The sequence below is a fragment of the Neoarius graeffei genome, chromosome 3 (assembly GCF_027579695.1).
Source record: "Neoarius graeffei isolate fNeoGra1 chromosome 3, fNeoGra1.pri, whole genome shotgun sequence".
Lineage (NCBI taxonomy): Eukaryota > Metazoa > Chordata > Actinopteri > Siluriformes > Ariidae > Neoarius > Neoarius graeffei.
The window spans coordinates 76,927,738-76,950,732 of NC_083571.1; the positions used below are offsets into that span (position 1 = coordinate 76,927,738).

Consider the following 22,995-nt stretch of genomic DNA (forward strand, 5'->3'; position numbering starts at 1 on the left):
GTTTGTGGAAGTGCATCATGGCACAAACAAAGGAGATTTCTGAGGACCTCAGAAAAAGCGTTGTTGATGCTCATCAGGCTGGTTACAAAACCATGTCTAAAGAATTTGGACTCCTCCAATCCACAGTCAGACAGATTGTGTACAAATAGAGGAAATTCAAGACCATTGTTACTCTCCCCAGGAGTGGTCGACCAACAAAGATCACTCCAAGAGCAAGGCGTGTAATAGTCGGCGAGGTCACAAAAGACCCCAGGGTAACTTCTAAGCAACTGAAGGCCTCTCTCACATTGGCTAATGTTAATGTTCGTGAGTCCACCATCAGGAGAACACTGAACAACAATGGTGTGCATGGCAGGGTTGCAAGGAGAAAGCCACTGCTCTCCAAAAAGAACATTGCTGCTTGTCTGCAGTTTGCTAAAGATCATGTGGACAAGCCAGAAGGCTATTGGAAAAATGTTTTGTGGATGGACGAGACCAAAATCGAACTTTTTGGTTTAAATAAGAAGCGTTATGTTTGGAGAAAGGAAAACACTGCATTCCAGCATAAGAACCTTATCCCATCTGTGAAACATGGTGGTGGTAGTATCATGGTTTGGGCCTGTTTTGCTGCATCTGGGCCAGGATGACTTGCCATCATTGATGGAACAATGAATTCTGATTTATACCAATAAATTCTAAAGGAAAATGTCAGGACATCTGTCCATGAACTGAATCTCAAGAGAAGGTGGGTCATGCAGCAAGACAACGACCCTAAGCACACAAGTCGTTCTACCAAAAAATCGTAAAAGAAGAATAAAGTTCATGTTTTGGAATGGCCAAGTCAAAAGTCCTGACTCGAAATGTTGTGGAAGGAAGCGAGCAGTTCGTGTGAGGAAACTCACCAACATCCCAGAGTTGAAACTGTTCTGTACGGAGGAACAGGCGAAAATTCCTTCAAGCCGGTGTGCAGGACTGATCAACAGTTACCGGAAATGTTTAGTTGCAGTTATTGCTGCACAAGGGGGTCACACCAGATACTGAAAGCAAAGGTTCACATACTTTTGCCACTCACAGATATGTAATATTGGATCATTTCCCTCAATAAATAAATGACCAAGTATAATATTTTTGTCTCATTTGTGTAGCTGGGTTCTCTTTGTCTACTTTTAGGACTTGTGTGAAAATCTGATGATGTTTTAGGTCATATTTATGCAGAAATATAGAAAATTCTAAAGGGTTCACAAACTTTCAAGCACCACTGTATATGTATCTAGATTGTGACCCATGATACAGTGGGTTATTGCACAGTAATAAGTGAATGTACTGCACAATTAGGCGTGATAATTGCACATTTGCCCATGCTGACACAGTGCAGTTGAGCAAGAGTAATATAAATAAATAAATAAATAAATGTGATCAAGAGAATATAAATAAATAAATATAGGTGATCAAGAGAATAAGGTGCATGTGGTTGTAAAAACATATACTATTTAGGTAAGAGGTAGGCATGTAGAGGTGCAGACAGTTTGTGTTACTGTTCAGTCCTGTTTCTGTCCGTACTGCTGGCATTTGTGTAGGTGACTGGCTTTGTTCAGTTCACGTATGACACTCAGGTAAAAGCTGTTCTTTAGTCTATTTGTCCATGATGCAATGGACCTGAACTGTCTACCAGAGGGCAGTGGTTCAAGAAGCTGGTGTCCAGGGTGGGAAGGGTCTTTTAAGATGTTGGTGGCTCTGCTGAGGCAACGGGTGGTGTAGAGTTGCTCTAGAGAGGGCAGTGGGCAGCCAATGATCTTCTGTGCAGAGTCAATAACTCTTTGAAGGGCTTTCTTGTCTGCCACAGAGCTGCTGGTGTACCACGTAGCGATGCAGTATGTCAGCACACTCTCGGTCGAGCAACGGTAGAAAGTCACTAGCAGCTGCTCATGGAGGTTGTTCTTCTTGAGGATCCTCAGGAAGTACAGTCGCTGCTGTGCCTTTTTCACTGCCGCTGTGGAGTTCATGGTCCAGGTGAGGTCCTCTGCAATGTGTGTGCCCAGGAATTTGAAAGTGGGCACTCTTTCCACTCTGACCCTGCTGATTAGCAATGGAGTGTAGTTAGTCCTTGTTGTGTTTTTGGAAAAAGGAAATAATTATAAGTAAACCACAAGTTTTTTTTTTTAAACTGCAAATTCTTAAAGCCCTGAGTGTCTACTTTCATATTAGTAATTAACCACCATGGTGAAGTGTGACATCGCAAATAAATTCAATGCTGAACACACCCACCACCAAAACAGGCGGAAATAAAATTTTTGGCCTCTGGGAAGAGCTGGTAATTAGCTGGTTAGTTGAATCAGGGGTGTTGGAAGCGGTGAAAACACTTAAATGTGCCTGGTAGGGAGTAGTCCAGGACCAAGCTTGGGAACCTGTTACCTAGAGAAACATCAGGTTACCTGGCTGAGTTCTTTTCAACAAGTATTGAAACAAAAAAAAACAAAAAGGAGGTGGAATCCACTCCATTTTGGATCTAAGGTGCCTTGTAATAAATAAAAGTGCTGTTTTGCCCACTAATCGTACTGGATGGATTTACTGTGGAGTGCAAGTGATTTCTTTCACATCAGAGGAGCAGTGTACCCACTGTAACCCTTTGGGTTTGTTCTGACACCCAGGGTGTTTGCAAAGCATATGTTAGATTCCTTTGAGTCCCTGCAAACCCAGAGTCTGTGTGTGGTCCCTATTTCAATTGGCTGCTGTGCAGACAGTATCAGTAGTAGGTGGTGAACCAGACAAAGCTCCTGATCTCAAGTGTGCAAATACTTAAATACTTAGACCTAATAGTTAATTGCCCTTCATGCAGACTGTTCTGTACAGTGTCAGGAGGTCTGACTTGCCATGCAAGCCTTCATGATGGAAAACAGCCATCTCAATTACAGATGTAATTACAAAATTGCAAGGAGTCACATATACTGTACAGTGGTGCGTGAAAGTTTGTGAACCCTTTAGAATTTTCTATATTTCTGCATAAATATGACTTAAAACAACATCAGATTTTCACACAAGTCCTAAAAGTAGATAAAGAGAGCCCAGTTAAATGAATGAGATAAAAATATTATACTTGGTCATTTATTTATTGAGGAAAATGATCCAATATTACATATCTGTGAGTGGCAAAAGTATGTGAACCTCTAGGATTATCAGTTAATTTGAAGGTGAAATTAGAGTCAAGTGTTTTCAATCAATGGGATGACAATCAGGTGTGAGTGGGCACCTTGTTTTTTTTAAAGAACAGGGATCTATCAAAGTCTGATCTTCACAACACATGTTTATGGAAGTGTATCATGGCACGGACAAAGGAGATTTCTGAGGACCTCGGAAAAAGCATTGCTGATACTCATCAGGCTGGAAAAGGTCACAAAACCATCTCTAAAGAGTTTGGACTCCACCAATCCACAGTCAGACAGATTGTGTACAAATGGAGGAAATTCAAGACCATTGTTATCCTTCCCAGGAGTGGTCGACCAACAAAGATCACTCCAAGAGCAAGGCGTGTAATATTCGGCGAGGTCAAAAAGGACCCCAGGGTAACTTCTAAGCAACTGAAGGCCTCTCTCACATTGGCTAATGTTCATGAGTCCACCATCAGGAGAACACTGAACAACAATGGTGTGCATGGCAGGGTTGCAAGGAGAAAGCCACTGCTCTCCAAAAAGAACATTGCTGCTCGTCTGCAGTTTGCTAAAGATCACATGGACAAGCCAGAAGGCTATTGGAAAAATGTTTTGTGGACGGATGAGACCAAAATAGAACTTTTTGGTTTAAATGAGAAGCATTATGTTTGGAGAAAGGAAAACACTGCATTCCAGCATAAGAACCTTATCCCATCTGTGAAATATGGTGGTGATAGTATCATGGTTTGGGCCTGTTTTGCTGCATCTGGGCCAGGACGGCTTGCCATCATTGATGGAACAATGAATTCTGAATTATACCAGCGAATTCTCAAGGAAATTGTCAGGACATCTGTCCATAAACTGAATCTTAAGAGAAGGTGGGTCATGCAGCAAGACAATGACCCGAAGCACGCAAGTCGTTCTGTCAAAGAATGGTTAAAGAAGAATAAAGTTAATGTTTTGGAATGGCCAAGTCAAAGTCCTGACCTTAATCCAATCGAAATGTTGTGGAAGGACCTGAAGCGAGCAGTTCATGTGAGGAAACCCACCAACATCCCAGAGTTGAAGCTGTTCTGTATGGAGGAACGGGCTAAAATTCCTCCAAGCCGGTGTGCAGGACTGATCAACGGTTACCAGAAACGTTTAGTTGCAGTTATTGCTGCACAAGGGGGTCACACCAGATATTGAAAGCAAATGTTCACATACTTTTGCCACTCACAGATATGTAATATTGGATAATTTTCCTCAATAAATAAATGGTCAAGTATAACATTTTTGTCTCATTTGTTTAACTGGGTTCTCTTTATCTACTTTTAGGGCTTGTGTGAAAATCTGATGATGTTTTAGGTCATATTTATACAGAAATATAAAAAATTCTAAAGGGTTCACAAACTTTCAAGCACCACTGTATGCCCTTTTTATATCTGGCTGGAATGCAACTAATATAGATTATCTATGGAAGCACTCAAGTCAACCTATTTGCAAAGAGACTCAATATTCCTTCCAAATGTATTGCCACAGCATGTTACTAAACCTTACAATCTTTCTGCACTTCCAGATATGAATGTGCCTAGATCAGAACTGTGGACTCTCAGTGGAAGTGACCACTAGCCAGCTGGTTTCTATGCTTGGGAAGAACCAAAAAGTGGCTCAGTTTTCTGAAACAATTTAGCCCATTTTTACAATTTTTTTCTTTTTATTCTCAGTAGAAACAATATCAGTATAAAGTGTTTTCTGTCTTTGTCTGGCAGGGCTGCAGTATCAGAATGTGTTACAAACCCTTATGACGACTTCGAGTAGTTTGAATGGATGATTGCCATTTGGAGTTAAATGAATGGCCAAATGACAACCTTGATGGAGCAGGAAACTGTTTTTTAGGCAACATACTTTGCTTGAGTATGCTAATTATTTTGCTGGCTAGTAGCTTGTTAGCAAGCTATCTACAGTAGTTAGGACTTTCACATGGAATCGCTGCGTGCATGAAATAAATTGTTCAACTCGCCAGTATAATTTCTTCAATTGTATTGTGCATTTTGACTGAAAATCTACATGTTGTACCCTCCACCCTATCTGCCAAAAGTGGCCATTTGAGTAATGCAGCTGGTTCAGCTGATATGTATTGGTGGAGTAATTTTTAAAACTGTCAATATGGTTGTACCCTTTTTTCTTTTCTCTCCAGGATGGCCGAGTGGCATTTATTGGGCACCAGCTGGGCAGCGTTGTGCTGGCATCACATGGACGTGAGCGGCATGTCAAGTCGGCCCAGGCAGTCCAGATCACCTACTATCTACGTCGGCTGGTTCCCACAGTACAGGATGCTATTGCTGAGAAATGGGAGAGCGAGTTTGGCAAGATGGTGCAACATTTAGCAACAGCCAGCCCAGACCTACACGTGCAGGCATTAACATCGTTTGGTCTATGGCGTGATTTCCATGCGACAGGTGCACTGGCGAAGGGCGAGGTGCTGGTGGGTCTGGTGCTGGTGCTGCTGGCTGCTACCATCTCCAGCTCTATGCGTGACTGTCTACGTGGTAAGCCCTTCCTGGGGCTGCTCGGTGTGCTCACTGTCTGCAGCGCCAATGTCACTGCTGCTGGCATCTTTTTCATCTCGAATGGCAAATTCAACTCCACACTGCTCGGTATCCCCTTCTTTGCCATGGGTATGTGCAGCTTTTGTCTCTTGTTGCATGTGATAATTGTGCTAACTGCTATAATTGTCTTCTCAAAAGCAGTTTTTTACAGCAGTCACTTTTGTGTATTTTTGTTTGTTCCTGGAATAAAACAGATAAACACACACTATTTTTCCCCATAGAGTACATACAACCATAGTAGGTAGTCTTTAAGTTCTTGAAGTTGAAACCCATTTTATTTATTTGTATTAATTTGATGCATTGTTGCAGTGACATGTCTCATTAAGCCATATAAAAGATATCACATTTCATATAGTTTTAGAGCCATTGTTAAATCTGATGGCAAGAGGAAGAGATCTTCCCAGGCAGTTTCCCATCCAAGCATTCATCAGGCCCTTAAAGGAGATATGCAGAACCTTTATTTTTAAATACATTTCTGAGTGGATACTCCATCCTTGACTCTTGGATGCTGCATAAATGGGAATAAAAAATATATATTTTTGAGAGTTAAAATCGACCGCAAAGTTGGCATTCAAGCTGCTCCGCTGAGCCAGCCAACCCTGAGTGTGTGACGTCACAGCAGGAACCAGTTTTAAGGCCAAGGCCTTTGACAGCTATGGACCAAAGTCATATAAATAAAAATTTATGGTGAAAGTAAGAAATACCGTTACTGACTTGCTCAACTAAAACTGATTTGACTTAATTGATTGTGGGTTGACTCTCATTAAAACAGGATAGGCGTTATAACTTATGCAACATACATGTACATGCATGCATTTTAACTGATAAAATGTAAAAGGCTAATTAAATAATCAGATGAACTGAGACAATCACATTCTGAAGCAAATTAAATAATCTTAAACCAGTAACTAAAATACACAATACAAGTTACATGTATTAATCTAAATGCAGGTAAACAATGAGTGTTGTTGTTTTTGTTGTTTTGTATCCAAATGAAAGTCGCTTCTTACCTGTCTGTGTTCTCGCTTCTTGAAGGCTGACCTTGTGGCCAATTGTTTTGAAACAATCTGACTTTCAGTTGTTCGTTCAGTTCTCCGTTCATTCACTTCTTCCACGTAAGGGCAAGATATTGCTGCTGAGGCAAGCATATCCAGCGGAGATTCCACTCATTCTCCATTTTCTCCATAGTGAGTACTCCGCCATTACTGCTTGGCTCAGGCAATTACTAAAACCCGGGACGGGACGTAGCAACAACCACGGGGAGGTCACTGCCTGAGCAATAATATGTCCCGTCCTGTTCCCTCCTGGGTTTTAACAACAACCCTAACCTCACACTCTGGGAAAACTGGTGCAACTGAACTTACTTTCCTTTTCTTGTAGTTTTCTTTTCCTTTAATTGTTGGTACTGCATCCTCTTTCAATACGGGCTTATAGCCAACGCTCCTCAACAGATCAGAGCTCTCGCATGAGTCTTCAGTAAAATGTGCAGAGCAGAGGAGAGACCACTTCATAGGTGCCCAATGTGCCCGTGAATTTATAGGAAAACGCATCCAAATCTTTGCAGTTTGAACATTCTTGGGCCATGAATGCAACATAAATCCACCTTCTGTCATGTTGCTGCACCCACCAGCAACACATCTACGTGGCATGGCGATAAATTAGCTCAAAATGGAAGCTCGAAGTTGCAGTCAGCTCTGTGTTTTAGTATAGTGGAAATGGCGATGAGACCGATAGCCTTCCTGCAGTGACGTCACAGATGTCAAGGTCATTCACTCAGACTGCTACCTATATGAATCACTTTAATTGTAAAAATGACTATATTAGATTTATTGTTAACACTTAAAACTATTCCTATGCCATTCTTGAGGTCTCAAGGCATTTATAAACAAAAAGTGAGGCCATGGTTCTGCGTATCTCCTTTAAGGCACATCAGGCGTCACAGATCTCCATTTCTATAGCCTTCGGCCTCTTGCCTTTTACATAGTTAGGGTTACAGCGGGGGGTAGGTCCTCTGGTAACTGCTAGAGTTTGATTTCTGACTCACGTATGGGTTGCAGTGTGCCTCACCAGATGGCAGTAGGTACCATTTTTATGAGGGTTTTTGGCATGACCCAACCGCAAGTAGAACTCGCGACCTCCCAGTCAAGAGGTGAACACGCTAACCACTAGGCCAACTCGCAGTGGAAGAGCTCTCAATACCTTTTTAAAGGTTCATTATTGGGGCATGGAAGCTTCAGTCACAAAGACCCATCTGGCTGTGTTTCAATATGAGAATGGAGTAAAATTACGTGTATTCAGAGCCACAGGATAGACCTCAGTAAATAGGGCTGGAAATCACATTCACATTCACTGACCAATGTTCATGCATTAGTGCAATATTACGGAACAACAGAGCTATTCTTCAGGTGAGCATTCACTTGAATGAAAGTAATTCCAGCATTACCCACTCCTCTCACAGACAGTCTGTTCTTGTTGACAGTCTGATCAGGTCCTGCAGTGGTATTTTCACACTGCATGCCTATTTTTAGATCCACTTTGAGGCTGCTTCACTTCTTGGCAGCAGAAGTAGAGATGAATTGCTTTCAATGGACAAAAACAGGAAGGTAAATCAGTTAGAGTATGTATTCAGTACTTCCTCTCAGGCTACACAAAATGTTTAGCACTATATCTATTTATACTCACTTGTCACTTTAACAGGAATGCCTGTATACTTGCTCATTCATGCAATTATCCAGTCAGCGCAATGCAAGTTTGTATATGTTGATTGTATTGGAAAAAATAGTGTCATCTATGGAGTCTGATGGGAGAAAATGTAATTATTAGCTGGGGTTGTATGAAAACCGGCTCAGCTGACAAGGTTGCCACTGTGGTGAAGCTTCAAACACACAGCTACTAAACTTGGGCTAGCAAATTCATTGGGTGAGTAAACTTCATTTGATCTTTTACAGCATATGCAATAATCTGACTGTCCAATGCAGACATTTATACAGTATTTATCAGGATGAATGAACAAGCCAGAGGTGTCAGTGGTCTGTTGTTGCATGAAGTGTTCCACGGTGCTCAGTCAGTGTTAAACAAATGACAACTGCATCATCAATGTCAATATCCACTTATCTGAACACTGGTGGCTGCATGGTGGTGATACTACAACCCCTGGCAAAAAATATAGAATTACTACTCTTGGAGGATGTTCATTCAGCTGTTTTACTTTGTAGCAAAAACACAAATCACAGATGTGGCACAAAATTATTTTATTTAACAGCTGAACATTCTGACTTTGTAAAATCTCATCTCATCTCATTATCTCTAGCCGCTTTATCCTTCTACAGGGTCGCAGGCAAGGTGGAGCCTATCCCAGCTGACTACGGGCGAAAGGCGGGGTACACCCTGGACAAGTCGCTAGGTCATCACAGGGCTGACACATAGACACAGACAACCATTCACACTCACGGTCAATTTTAGAGTCACCAGTTAACCTAACCTGCATGTCTTTGGACTGTGGGGGAAACCGGAGCACCCGGAGGAAACCCACACGGACACGGGGAGAACATGCAAACTCCACACAGAAAGGCCCTCACCGGCCCTGGGGCTTGAACCCAGGACCTTCTTGCTGTGAGCCGACAGCGCTAACCACTACACCACCGTGCCGCCACTTTGTAAAATACACCTCAAAAAATTAAATAAAATTGTTGTAATTAATGGCACTTTTTTTTAAGATCAAGTAGAGGAAAAAATTATGGAAATCACTCAGTGATGAGGAAAAACTTATGGAATCACCCTATAACTTGCATTTCTAAAACAAATACCTGCACAAGCCTAAATACGAAAATTAGTTTGCAGTTAAAAGAGAGTGTTTGTCGACCGTAACGAGCTGTTGCACCTGGCTGATTGACAGGAAACATGGCCCCAACAAGAGAGCTGTCAGTTGAAACAATGGAAAGGATTATAAAACTCTTTAAAGAAGGTAATTCAACACGGAGTGTGGCAAAAGATGTTGGTTGTTCCCAGTCAGCTGTGTCTAAAATTTGGAGCAAGTACAAATAAAAATGGGAAGGTTGTAAAAGGGAAACATACAGGTATACCAAGGAAGGTATCAAAGCATCAGGACAGGAAACTCAAAGCAGTATGCCTTGAAAATGGTAAATGCACAACAAAAGAAATGAAAACAAATGGGCAGAAACAGGAGTCAATGTTTGTAATCGAACTGTAAGAAATCGGCTGAAGGAAATGGGATTTACGTACAGAAAAGCCAAACGTAAACCATCATTAACACCTAAACAGAAGAAAACAAGGTTACAGTGGGCTAAAGAGAAGCAGTCATGGACTGTGGATGACTGGATGAAATTGATATTCAGTGATGAATCACAAATCTGCATTGGCCAAAGAGATGATGCTGGAACTTGTGTTTGGTGCTGTTCCAATGAAACATATAAAGATGACTGCCTGAAAAAAACAAGCAACTTTCCACAGTCATTGATGATATGGGGTTGCATGTCAGGTAAAGGACCTTGGGAGATGGCAGTCATTACCTCTACAGTAAATGCACAGGTGTACATTGATATTTTGGACACTTTTCTCATTCCATCAATCAAAAGTACTTTTGGTATTGATGAAGTCATTTTTCAGGATGTTAATGCATCTTGCCGGAGAGCAAAGAGCATTCAAACTTTTCTTCAGGAAAGGCATATCAACTCAATGACATTGCCAGCAAACAGTCCGGGTCTCAATCCAATTGAAAATTTATGGTGGAAATTGAAAAAAAAAAAAAAAGGTCCATGACAAGGCTCCATCCTGCAAAGCTGATCTGTCAACTGCTATACGAGAAAGTTGGAACCTGACTGATAAAGAATATTGTTTTTCATTAGTGAAGTCCATGCCTCAAAGAATTCAAGCTGTCATAAAAGCCAGAGGAGGTGCAACAAAGTACTAAGTGTGATTTTTTTTTTTTGGTTCATGATTCCATAATTTTTTCCTCATCATTGAGTGATTCCATAATTTTTCCTTTACTTGATCTTAAAAAAATGTGCCATTAATAACAACAATTTCATTTAATTTTTTTAGGTAGATTTTACAAAGCCAGAATGTTCAGCTGTTAAATAAAATAATTCTGTCATATATGTGATTTTTTTTTTTTTTTGCTACAAAGTAAAACAGCTGAATGAACATCCTCCAAGAGTAGTGATTCCATATTTTTTGCCAGGGGTTGTAGATACTAGAAGGCTAAAATCTCATATCTGTCAATAACAGCAATGAAACTACAACCCTGATTCCAAAAAAGTTGGGACAAAGTACAAATTGTAAATAAAAATGGAATGCAATCATTTACAAATCTCAGAAACTGATATTGTATTCACAATAGAACATAGACAACATATCAAATGTCGAAAGTGAGACATTTTGAAATTTCATGCCAAATATTGGCTCATTTGAAATTTCATGACAGCAACACATCTCAAAAAAGTTGGGACAGGGGCAATAAGAGGCTGGAAAAGTTAAAGGTATAAAAAAGGAACAGCTGGAGGACCAAATTGCAACTCATTAGGTCAATTGGCAATAGGTCATTAACATGACTGGGTATAAAAAGAGCATCTTGGAGTGGCAGCGGCTCTCAGAAGTAAAGATGGGAAGAGGATCACCAATCCCCCTAATTCTGTGCCGACAAATAGTGGAGCAATATCAGAAAGGAGTTCGACAGTGTAAAATTGCAAAGAGTTTGAACATATCATCATCTACAGTGCATAATATTATCAAAAGATTCAGAGAATCTGGAAGAATCTCTGTGCGTAAGGGTCAAGGCCAGAAAACCATACTGGGTGCCTGTGATCTTCGGGCCCTTAGACGGCACTGCATCACATACAGGCATGATTCTGTATTGGAAATCACAAAATGGGCTCAGGAATATTTCCAGAGAACATTATCTGTGAACACAATTCACCGTGCCATCCGCCGTTGCCAGCTAAAACTCTATAGTTCAAAGAAGAAGCCGTATCTAAACATGATCCAGAAGTGCAGACGTCTTCTCTGGGCCAAGGCTCATTTAAAATGGACTGTGGCAAAGTGTAAAACTGTTCTGTGGTCAGACGAATCAAAATTTGAAGTTCTTTATGGAAATCAGGGATGCCGTGTCATTCGGACTAAAGAGGAGAAGGATGACCCAAGTTGTTATCAGCACTCAGTTCAGAAGCCTGCATCACTGATGGTATGGGGTTGCATTAGTGCGTGTGGCATGGGCAGCTTACACATCTGGAAAGACACCATCAATGCTGAAAGGTATATCCCGGTTCTAGAGCAACATATGCTCCCATCCAGATGACGTCTCTTTCAGGGAAGACCTTGCATTTTCCAACATGACAATGCCAAACCACATACTGCATCAATTACAGCATCATGGCTGCGTAGAAGAAGGGTCCGGGTACTGAACTGGCCAGCCTGCAGTCCAGATCTTTCACCCATAGAAAACATTTGGCGCATCATAAAATGGAAGATACGACAAAAAAGACCTAACAGTTGAGCAACTAGAATCCTACATTAGACAAGAATGGGTTAACATTCCTATCCCTAAACTTGAGCAACTTGTCTCCTCAGTCCCCAGACGTTTACAGACTGTTGTAAAGAGAAAAGGGGATGTCTCACAGTGGTAAACATGGCCTTGTCCCAACTTTTTTGAGATGTGTTGTTGTCATGAAATTTAAAATCACCTAATTTTTCTCTTTAAATGATACATTTTCTCAGTTTAAACATTTGATATGTCATCTATGTTCTATTCTGAATAAAATATGGAATTTTGAAACTTCCACATCATTTCATTCCGTTTTTATTTACAATTTGTACTTTGTCCCAACTTTTTTGGAATCGGGGTTGTATTAGTGTTAAGAAATGCATTATCTCACAAAGTCTCATTGATGGCATAATAATACTACTGGAGCAAAGTATTAAGTGCGCGCACACACACACACACACACACACACACAGTGAGTAAATAATCCAGTTATTTAATTAATCATAAAACAATCATGAATAATCTACTTACCATTTATGCTCATTACACATTACAAATCTTCACTGCAGGTCAAAATAGCATCAGCTGTTAAATCATGTCTATCTATCTGATCAGCTGAAGAAGGCACCACTTTTGCTGCTCACATGTGGTTCCATCTGATTTGCCACACACTTCACTAGCAGGAGGTCTTATGCGAGAGGCGTACTGCCTGATCCAGGCCAAAATAATGGATAGCAAAGAATTAGCAAATCATCTGATTAAGTTCAGCCCCACTTGTATTCACTGACAGATTAAAGCAGAAGGAAATAAGTCATATTTTTAGAAAAATATATTTCTATTTTGAAATTAAAAATGACATGGAATATGACAATGTTATTACCTCCGCCAACTGTGATTGAGGATGTTATGTTTTTGCCTCTGTTTGTTTGTTTGTCTGTTCCCAACGTAACTCAAAAAGTAGTGAACGGCTTTTGAGAAAATTTTGTGGAAATGTGGGCCAAGGGTTAAGGAACAATTGATTAGATTTTGGTGCAAATGCAGATATAAATGTGGATCCAATATTCAGATATGTATGCAGATCCAGTTTTTTTGCTTGTTTGTTTGTTTGTTTGTTTGTTTGTTTGTTTGTTTGTTTGTTTGTTTGTTTGTTTTTTCCAATGTAACTCAAAAAGTAGTGAATGGATTTTGATGTAATTTGGTGTACAGCTTGAGTATTTTCCTAGGTTCAAGTGATCTGGGGTAGGTTTCCTGATAATGCTGCCCTTTAGGGCTAAAGAGCGAGTTTAGAGATACTCTAAAGCAACAAACATTGTCTTTGTACGTGGTTTTCCCGAACCCACTTGTAAGAAGGTCTCTTAAGAGCAACATTACTAAGAGCCAATTATGAAAATGAATGTGATTAAATAATAGTTTATAAAGAGTTCGGTATAATTTATTATTTGATTATTTATATATTCATTGCTGCATCTACTCATTTTACTATTTAAAATCATTTTATTACATTTAGTCTAAAATGACTCCATAATAATGAAGGAAGAAACACTAAGAACCAGGAGCAAAAGGGATTTTTTGTTTTTCATTATCTTCTGGGAGACATTGGATTAATGGGATTTTGATTATTACAGTAAACATTCATATACAGAAAAGGCATACAGTACTGCATGTGCTAAAGGAACACTAAATCTTTAGTGTGCTCTGATAATGAATAAAAGTAAAAGGATAAATATGGATTTTTTGTAATCAGAGCAGTGAAATTAGGCAATAAAGGTGAGTCAAAAGCATAAGGTGTTTTTGAAAAGTCTCCAGTATATCCAGGTGAGATTATCCACAGCATCAGAAGGTGAGTCATAAATGCAGATAGCGCCAAGACAGGAGCAGAGTGATGCACTGAGTAAAAGTCAGAATATTCAGTGGTGCACTGAATGTTTTATTGTAGCAAAGAGAGAGAGAGTGCATTTTCTTACCCAGGTAAGTCACAGCCATGGAGGACAGGAAGTGAAGGGAAAAGAAAGAGACATGTCTTGCGAAACAGTGGCTGTTTACATCATGAAAGATTTACCTCCAAGCTGAGAATCATGAGCAATGAAACGGATCCTTTCCCGATTTTCTAAGGGAGGAGAACTAGCTGAGGTCAGCGTGATCCAGCACAGGGGAGGGAGGGTGGTGACCAGCATGGCACAAGGATGCCAAAATTAATTTCTATTAATTTATAATAAAATGATTAGTAATCACTGATAGTGCATGATGAAAATCGAAAGTTTACTTAAAATTTTAATTTGTGTGACAGGCATTGGCATCACATGTGCAGCTCAACATACTGTTAGATTTGATAGGAGAATGTAAATTAGTTCTGGATTTTTGGCACTGGCTCTTGTTCACATTCTCATGGTCAAACCTGAAGAAGCAGAAGGAGGAGACCATCAGGACATGAATGAATCAGACAAGTCCAGAGGAGAAAGGCATCAGGCTCTGGTCCAGGAGCACACGTGCAGCTCGACAGTCTGAGAGAACAGATTATTAGATATATATACTGAGCATACAGTGGCCTGAAGTGGTGTGTATTGAAATACAGAAAGTGGGGATTCCAGCAAGTCTCACTATGACAGCATAACTAAAAAGAAGAGCCTGAATGTAACACAGGCATGACCCTGAGACATCAGCATCCCTTCAAGCATATCAAGATCACTGTCCAATTCAGTTCAGTTCAATTCAATTTTATTGTACAGCACTTTAAACAATAGACACTATCACAAAGCAGATTTATAGAAATTGGTATGTACACTACCAGTCAAACATTTGGACACACCTTCTAATTCAATAATATTTTTCTTTATTTTTATTAATTAAAAGACACTTCATGTCTTAAAGTAATTATGGATGTCATTTCTCTTTATGTAGTTGAGTGGTTCTTGACATAATATGGATTACTACAGTTGTGGAATAGGACTAGAGCGGTGGCTACAATTATCGACACCTTAATGATCTTTTGGCCATTGCAAAAGTAGCAAAGACTTTCAATATGTAAATTGTGCATGAATAGTTACTCAAACTTCCACTGGAAAAAAAATGAGTTGATTCCCGATTACCTAGCGTATTAACTCACGTGACACCACGGCACAATTATTGACACCTTTGTCCACAGTTATCAACACCGTTCCACAATTATCGACATTCAGATTATTATTTATAAAAAAAATAATCGGTATAGGATATTAAGTTAACAATGTAGTTTTTATTTAATTTTTTTTACATAGACTTATATTTAGTACAAAAGATCTTTTATATAAATATATCGATGTCGGTGTTTACATAAATGAGAAAGTAATTCTAATGCTTGTAAACAAATGTTTACAATGTTAATGTTTAGTCTGTGTCAGAAAATATTTTTGTTCCACTTTCTACCCACTTTCTAAGTATTTTCGTAGGTCACATTTTGTTAATCATTCATTGTTGTTTGTATTAATTTCTAGTTTTGTAGTTTACCAATGAATGTCAACAGGCAATTGACATTGTAACCACATGAAAATCCAGATCAAAGGTTGCATGTCATTCCTCGAACCAAAATATAAAATGTCTACCGATATTGTAATGTGGTAGATATTTACAACAAACTGTAAAAAAAAAATTCTGAATGGAACAGAAAAGTCTGAATATTTCAAGCATGTATTTTTTATATGGTAGGAATTTAATTCTGGTCTAATTCAATTTATTGCAATAGGATTCCAAATACTCTATAAGCATTCCATTCTGTTATGAATCAGAAAAAAAAAATCAGTATAAATCACAGCACTTTTATTTTTTTAAAGTACTTCATTTATTTCAAAAGTATTACACAAAGATCGATACAAAACACTTGTAAATGTCACTTAATTCCACAGGGTGTCGATAATGGTGGACACCGGTGAACGTGATCACTATTATCGACACCTCACGTGACTTCTCAAACACGCGTTTAGATACAAAATGGCGACTGTCAAATGAAAGAGTAAGAAACAAAGTAGGTTTTGACAAGGAGATCATGAAATATCGGTGAATTTGATAAGTAAAAACATGTCCATGATCTTTCCACCATGCTTACCTGCGATGATAGCATCTGGGTTTTCCTTAAATTGCTGATCATGCTAAAAAAATTCCATCTCAGGTAATGAGCTGTGTCATCCGATGACAAGATCAAAGGGTGAGGGGGGTCTTCTGGTTGATTAATTAACCAATAATAATTGTTGTAACTGAAACTCATCTCATCTCATTATCTCTAGCCGCTTTATCCTTCTACAGGGTCGCAGGCAAGCTGGAGCCTATCCCAGCTGACTATGGGCGAAAGGCGGGGTACACCCTGGACAAGTCTAACTGAAACTCACCTTTGTAAAATTGTTTTTTATTGGTAAATCTGAAAAGGTGTCAATAATTATGGAATGTCGATAATTGTAGCTGCCGCTCTATTTGCTCTATTTTTATTTGTCAGAGATGTCCACAAGCACTGGTGACCGGCGGTTGTCTCTGCCTACACAGACAGTCTGCGCTGGCTACTCGATCCCAGAAAAAAACAAAAACAAAACAACTTGCCTTTCAATGTTCAAGCGATTTATATCATCTCCGCTGCCCATAATTTGCTGCAAATCCAATTATTTCACCACGAAATTGTCTTCGATTCGGGTCTAACATGACTGGAAGTGACGCCATATTTGTTGATTGATTCTCGCGCTCTGATTGGCTGAGCTGGACCATATGACCATGCTATAGCAGACCGTAAAGACACAGTTGGTGGTTGTTGCAGACAATTTCACTTGGTTTTCACAAAATTCCACCGAAGAAGAAACTAAAACTTTCTATGGGCTAAATAAATAAAGTCTATCTTTTCTGAAGGCTTGTACATATAAATCGTAATTAATGTTTTCATATCTAAGAATTGTTATTTTCATATCCAGAAGCTACCCGGAGTGTCTAAGTTCCCATAGAGATGTATGGTCCCTTAGCTAAGGCTTCATACTTATAAAGTGCAAGTGCAAATAACTAATTCCATCCATCCATTATCCATAACCGCTTATCCTGTGCAGGGTCACAGGCAAGCTGGAGCCTATCCCAGCTGACTATGGGCAAGAGGCAGGGTACTCCCTGGACAAGTCACCAGATCATCGCAGGGCTGACATACAGAGACAAACAAGCATTCACATTCACACCTACGGTCAATTTAGACCCACCAATTAACCTCACCTGCATGTCTTTGGACTGTGGGGGAAACCGAAGTACCTGGAGGAAATCCACACAGACACGGGGAGAACATGCAAACTCCACACAGAAAGACTCCCGTTGGCCACTGAGCTCAAACCCAGAACCTTTTTGCTGTGAGGCAACAGTGCTAACCACTACACCACTGTATCGCCAAATAACTAATTGTGTGCAAATATTTATGCTGAAATTAAGACTATACAATACATAATACCACACCAGAAGTGCATCAAGTACGTTACACATGCACCAAATAAGCTTACCATGTAGTTATGTTACTGAGCCAGGCAGCATACTACAGAGGGTGACTGAGAACGCCAAGCATACATACATCTGGAGGGAAATTTCATACATATTTTGCAAGTATTTTACAGGGAAATGGTTAGTAATTTATTAGCTGAGAATGCACCAGAAGGCATGTAAATTTCAAAATTTTCTGGGGGACATGCCCCCAAACCCCCCTAGCATTATCACGCCTTTGGCTTCGCTGCCACAAATTCCAGAGCTGCCTACTACTTTTTTTTTTAGCAGGCTACTTCAGAGTTCCTGGAGAACACTGATTTGTATTTTTATTTACTGTATTTTTGATCTCAAGCACATTAAGAAGGCAAGAAACTAGTCCACTAATTAAGTTTTGATGAGGCACACCTGTTAATTGAAAAGCATTCCAGGTGACTACCTCATGAAGCTAGTTAAGATAATGCCAGTAGTGTGCAAAGTTGCCAAGGTAAATGGTGGCTTACCTAACTTGATATTTTCAAGCCCTAACCTTAACCCTAAAATAATAGAAATGTCAATTAGCAATTAACAGTTGCTAAAATAAACAACAACAAAAAAAACCCTGTCAGCACATGTTCTGAATGCCACTGGACTGAAACTGCGGGGGTGTAAAACTGCGGCTCTGCAGTCAGATATTATTGGAGGCTGCACCTTTTCCACGACTGGGTGTGGTTTCAGCAAAAGTTTGTTTAGTCAGGCATTTTGTTAAATTGCGTTTCTCTTCGGTAATGGCACAGGACTGCATGTTTCATGGACATAGAATGTTTTGTTAAACTGGGATTTTCTGGATGCTGTCGCTCATCCACTCTCACATGATCTTTCAGGTTTCTTGATGCTAGAATGTTGGGACACTAAGTTCCAGGGTGCCCTAATGCCTTTGTTACTTTCTGGTCCTCCCTTTTAGTCATGCTATCATAACTAGACCTGCCAGAGCCCCTGATTGCACTCTCATCACAACAAACATCATTAAACCATTGTGTGTTAAGAGCATACCTAATAGTCTATTCTGTTTGTCCAGTTATCCATGCAATCCTGCTTTCTGATGTGATGCCAGAAACCATAATGTAAATGATGAAGACAGCATTTTATCGGTTCACAAAAACTGTATAAACTTTAATCACTTTTTGAATATTTAAATGCCTTAAATGTTCATGTTTTTTCACAGGGCATGGAACCAAAGGAGTGTTTGAACTCCTGGCTGGCTGGAGAAGAACCCGGGAGAGTCTGCCCTTCAAAGAGCGAGTGGCAGATGCCTTTGCTGATGTGATGGTATGCTACACCATGACAAGTTCATTGTATATTATCACGTTTGGCATGGGCGCCAGTCCTTTCACCAACATCGAGTCCGTGAAGGTGTTCTGTCAGAGCATGTGTGTGGCCATCCTGGTAAATTACTTCTACGTCTTTTCCTTTTATGGCTCCTGCCTGGTGTTTGCTGGCCAACTTGAGCAGAACCGCTACCACAGTGTTTTCTGCTGCAAAATCCCCTCTGTAGAATACCTGGACCGCCAGCCTACATGGTTCAAGACCATGATGAGTGATGGCCATGATCTCTCCACACACCATGACAGTATGCCCTACCAGAATCACTTTATTCAGCACTTCCTGAGGGAGCATTACACAGAGTGGATTACTAACACATACGTCAAGCCATTTGTGGTCATTCTCTACCTGATTTATGCCTCGTTTTCATTCATGGGATGTTTACAAATCAGTGACGGCTACAATATAGTGAATTTATTAGCCAGCAATTCACCTAGTGTGTCATTTGCCCTGACCCAGCAGAAATTGTTCAGCAATTATAGCCCAGTGATAGGATTCTACATCTATGAGCCCATTGAATACTGGAACTCCACAGTGCAGGAGCACCTCAAGACACTAGGGCAGGGTTTCAATAAGATTTCATGGACTGATAATTACTTTAATTATTTGAAGGTCACAAATGTTAGTGCATCAACCAAAAGTGATTTCATAAATATTCTCAAGACTTCATTTCTAAGGAGACCAGAGTATCAGCACTTCACAGAAGACATAATTTTCTCCAAAAATGGGGATGAGTATGACATCATTGCATCCAGGATGTACTTGGTTGCCAGAACCACAGAGAAGACGAGGGAGGAGGTGGTGGAGCTACTTGAGAGACTCAGACCCCTTTCTCTTATAAACAGCATCAGGTTCATTGTCTTCAACCCCACCTTTGTGTTCATGGACCGCTACAGTTCCTCGGTTGTCTCCCCAATTCTAACATCAGGTTTCAGTGTCCTGACCATCCTCATCCTCACTTTCTTCCTTGTTATTAATCCCTTAGGGAACTTCTGGTTGATTTTGACCGTTACCTCTGTGGAGCTGGGTGTCCTAGGCCTCATGACACTCTGGAATGTAGATATGGACAGTATCTCTATCCTGTGCCTTATTTATACTCTCAACTTTGCCATGGATCACTGTGCTCCTCACCTCTACACGTTTGTACTGGCTACCGAGCACACCAGGACTCAATGCATCAAGATTTCGCTCGAAGAGCATGGGGCAGCCATTATACAGAATGCCTCATGCTTTGTAATTGGCATAATGCCCCTGCTCTTTGTGCCTTCCAACCTGACCTATACACTGTTCAAGTGCTCGCTACTCACCACTGGATGTACAGTGCTGCACTGTTTCATTATCCTCCCAGTGTTCTTGACTTTTTTCCCTCCCTCCAAGAAAAGGCACAAGAAAAAGAAACGAGCAAAGAGGAAAGAGCGTGAGAGGGAACGGGAGAGGGAGGAGGTTGAGTGCATCGAAGTCAGAGATAACCCTGACCATGTGACCAGTGTCTGAGATGTTTGTGTGAGTGTAACAGGGAATGTTCCGTCCAATAGGACGAAAATACATGTAGCAATTCACAGGTCATGAGGGTCAAAGTGGATCCACTTTTTCAAGTGGGATGACCCTCAGCAACTCCACTAATGGGGAAGCTTGCTATCAAGAGCAGATGGTCTTTTTATTTTGTACCATTCATCCAGACTAGTATATAGCATCTGCCTGCTTCTGTTGACAGGTCACCTGTTGTTTGGGGAAGACAAACCCAAATTGGAAATCTGGGAAGTAAAGCCTGCAGTTCATGTTAAAATTATAGTACGAACTGCTACAAAATGGGGAGCTGTTTCTCAAGCACATTGTTAGGGTCTGAAAGTAGATAGACAGAGTAGTATTGATACTATTAAATCTTAAATTGTCCAAAATTGTAGCCTATGTCCTAAGTGTGGCCAGAAGTCAACATGTTTATAAATGAAAGGCTGAATATATATATATATATATATATATATATATATATATATATATATATATATATATATATATATATATATATATAATGATTACTGAAGATCCTGTGTGGTGAATATGTATTTTATTAGACAAAATGTATAGACTTGGACTTCAGTAATTATTGTCCTGGTTATCAAATATGTGCAAAAACTAATGAGCAAGCTTTCATAAGTGTAGTATGACTTAGGTTTATTGAATAGTTGAGCAGAGCAGATGTTATACACTGTCCTATACAAATTAGCTGGGAGGTACAATTTTATGACATTACACAGGAACAAGATGTCCTTTGTAATTTGTCTTTTTCCATTCATTTTGCACCGTATTGAAGGTGTAATACAAGAAACAATAAGCATGTGCTGAGAATTAACCAAATGTTTCAAGTAATTTTATGTGTCCAAAATAGTGGCCGAATTTATGTGGATAAACAGACACTACAATTGACCTTGTAGTGGCATTGAAAGTGGCAGTGAAAGAATTTTTCAAAATTAATACCCATTATAGTCACCTTTGTAGCAACTGTTTATTCACCCACATTTACATTTATTCTTTTGGCAGATGCTTTTTTAATAAAGTGACTTACAAGTAAGACCATATACAATCCAAGTATCAATCTTGAAGAGCTGACAACATTGTGAGTGTTATAGTATTAGATATGCACCAGTTGACAAGAAGCAAGTGCAAATAGTAGTAGGAAGAGCAGAGGCTGCAGGAACTAAACACAGTAGTTGGAATAATTGCTATAACTTAGAGAACAAGGAATATTAGTTACAAAGCAGTCCGTCAACTAAAATGAAAAATTATACATAACAATAGTGTAGTATGAGCAAATTACTATGGGCTATATTACAACAGTAAAAAAATAATAAAAGTAAAATACATACCATGCCATTACAGAAATGTAATGTTGTCAGGCTTAATTTTTTTTATCATTGCCTAATATAAATATTATGGTCCTTTAACTTTTAACAACATATTTTAAAGTAAAATTCCATCATATCCAACTAATGAGCGAATATAACTCATTACAGGTAGTTGAATATTAGTCAGCCATTAGTTCAACTTCAATTTTAGAATAGCATAAAATATGTATTTAAAGCAGATTGAGTATTTTAAGACCTAGTATTTAATTTATCCTTGTTTGTGAAAGCCATGGGTAATAATGTTGTCTATGGCAATATGCTGGGCAAATAATAATAATAATAAAAAAGGTAGCTATCACCTACAAAAAACGTTGAAATATTGGTGAACCTTCTCCTGTTAAACACTGGATTTGCTATGTCGATTGTCAAAAATTTGTATCAGATTTTTATTTGTGAAAACTAGCATGTATAATTATTGCCAGAGATTGTTGCCAGTGTTAAACCTGAATTCCAGAAAAAGTGGGACACTGTAAATTGCAAATAAAAACAGAATGCAATGATTTGCAATGATTTTCAACCTATATTGAGTTGAATACGATATAAAGACAAGATATTTAATGCTCAAACTGATAAACTTTACTGTTTTTTGTAAATAAACATTCATTCTGAATTTGATGTCTGCAACATGTTCCAAAAAAGTTGGGACAGGGGCTTGTTTACCACTGTTACACCACCTCTTCTTTTAACAGCACTCAGTCTGCATTTGGGAAACAAGAACACTAATTGTTGACGTTCTGAATGTGAACTTGTTTCCCATTCTTGCTTAATAGAAGACTTAAGTTACTCAACAATCCAGGGTCTCCCTTGTTGTACTTTGTACGTCATAATGCACCATCCATTTTCAATGGGAGGCAGGCAGGCCAGTGTAGCACCTGCACTCTTTTACTATGAAGCCATGCTGTTGTTACATGTGCAGAATGGGGCTTGGCATTGTCTTGCTGAAATAGGCAAGGACGTCCCTGAAAAAGATGCCATCTAGATGGCAGCATGTTGCTACAAAACCCTTTATGTACCTTTTAGCATTAATAGTGCCTTCACAGATGTGCAAG

The 22,995-nt window shown here is 39.5% G+C and overlaps 1 protein-coding gene across 1 annotated transcript in view; it reads left to right on the top strand.

Annotated features, from left to right (window-relative positions):
- Nucleotides 1–20,892, top strand: part of ptchd4 (patched domain containing 4) — a 35,997-nt gene extending 15,105 nt beyond the window's left edge. The window contains exons 2-3 of the mRNA XM_060916028.1: nucleotides 5,305–5,785; nucleotides 18,886–20,892. Of these exons, the coding sequence (XP_060772011.1) occupies nucleotides 5,305–5,785; nucleotides 18,886–20,537 (2,133 nt within the window). The 3' untranslated portion in view covers nucleotides 20,538–20,892. The remainder of the gene's footprint in view (nucleotides 1–5,304; nucleotides 5,786–18,885) is intronic.
- The last annotated feature ends 2,103 nt before the right edge of the window (nucleotides 20,893–22,995 follow it).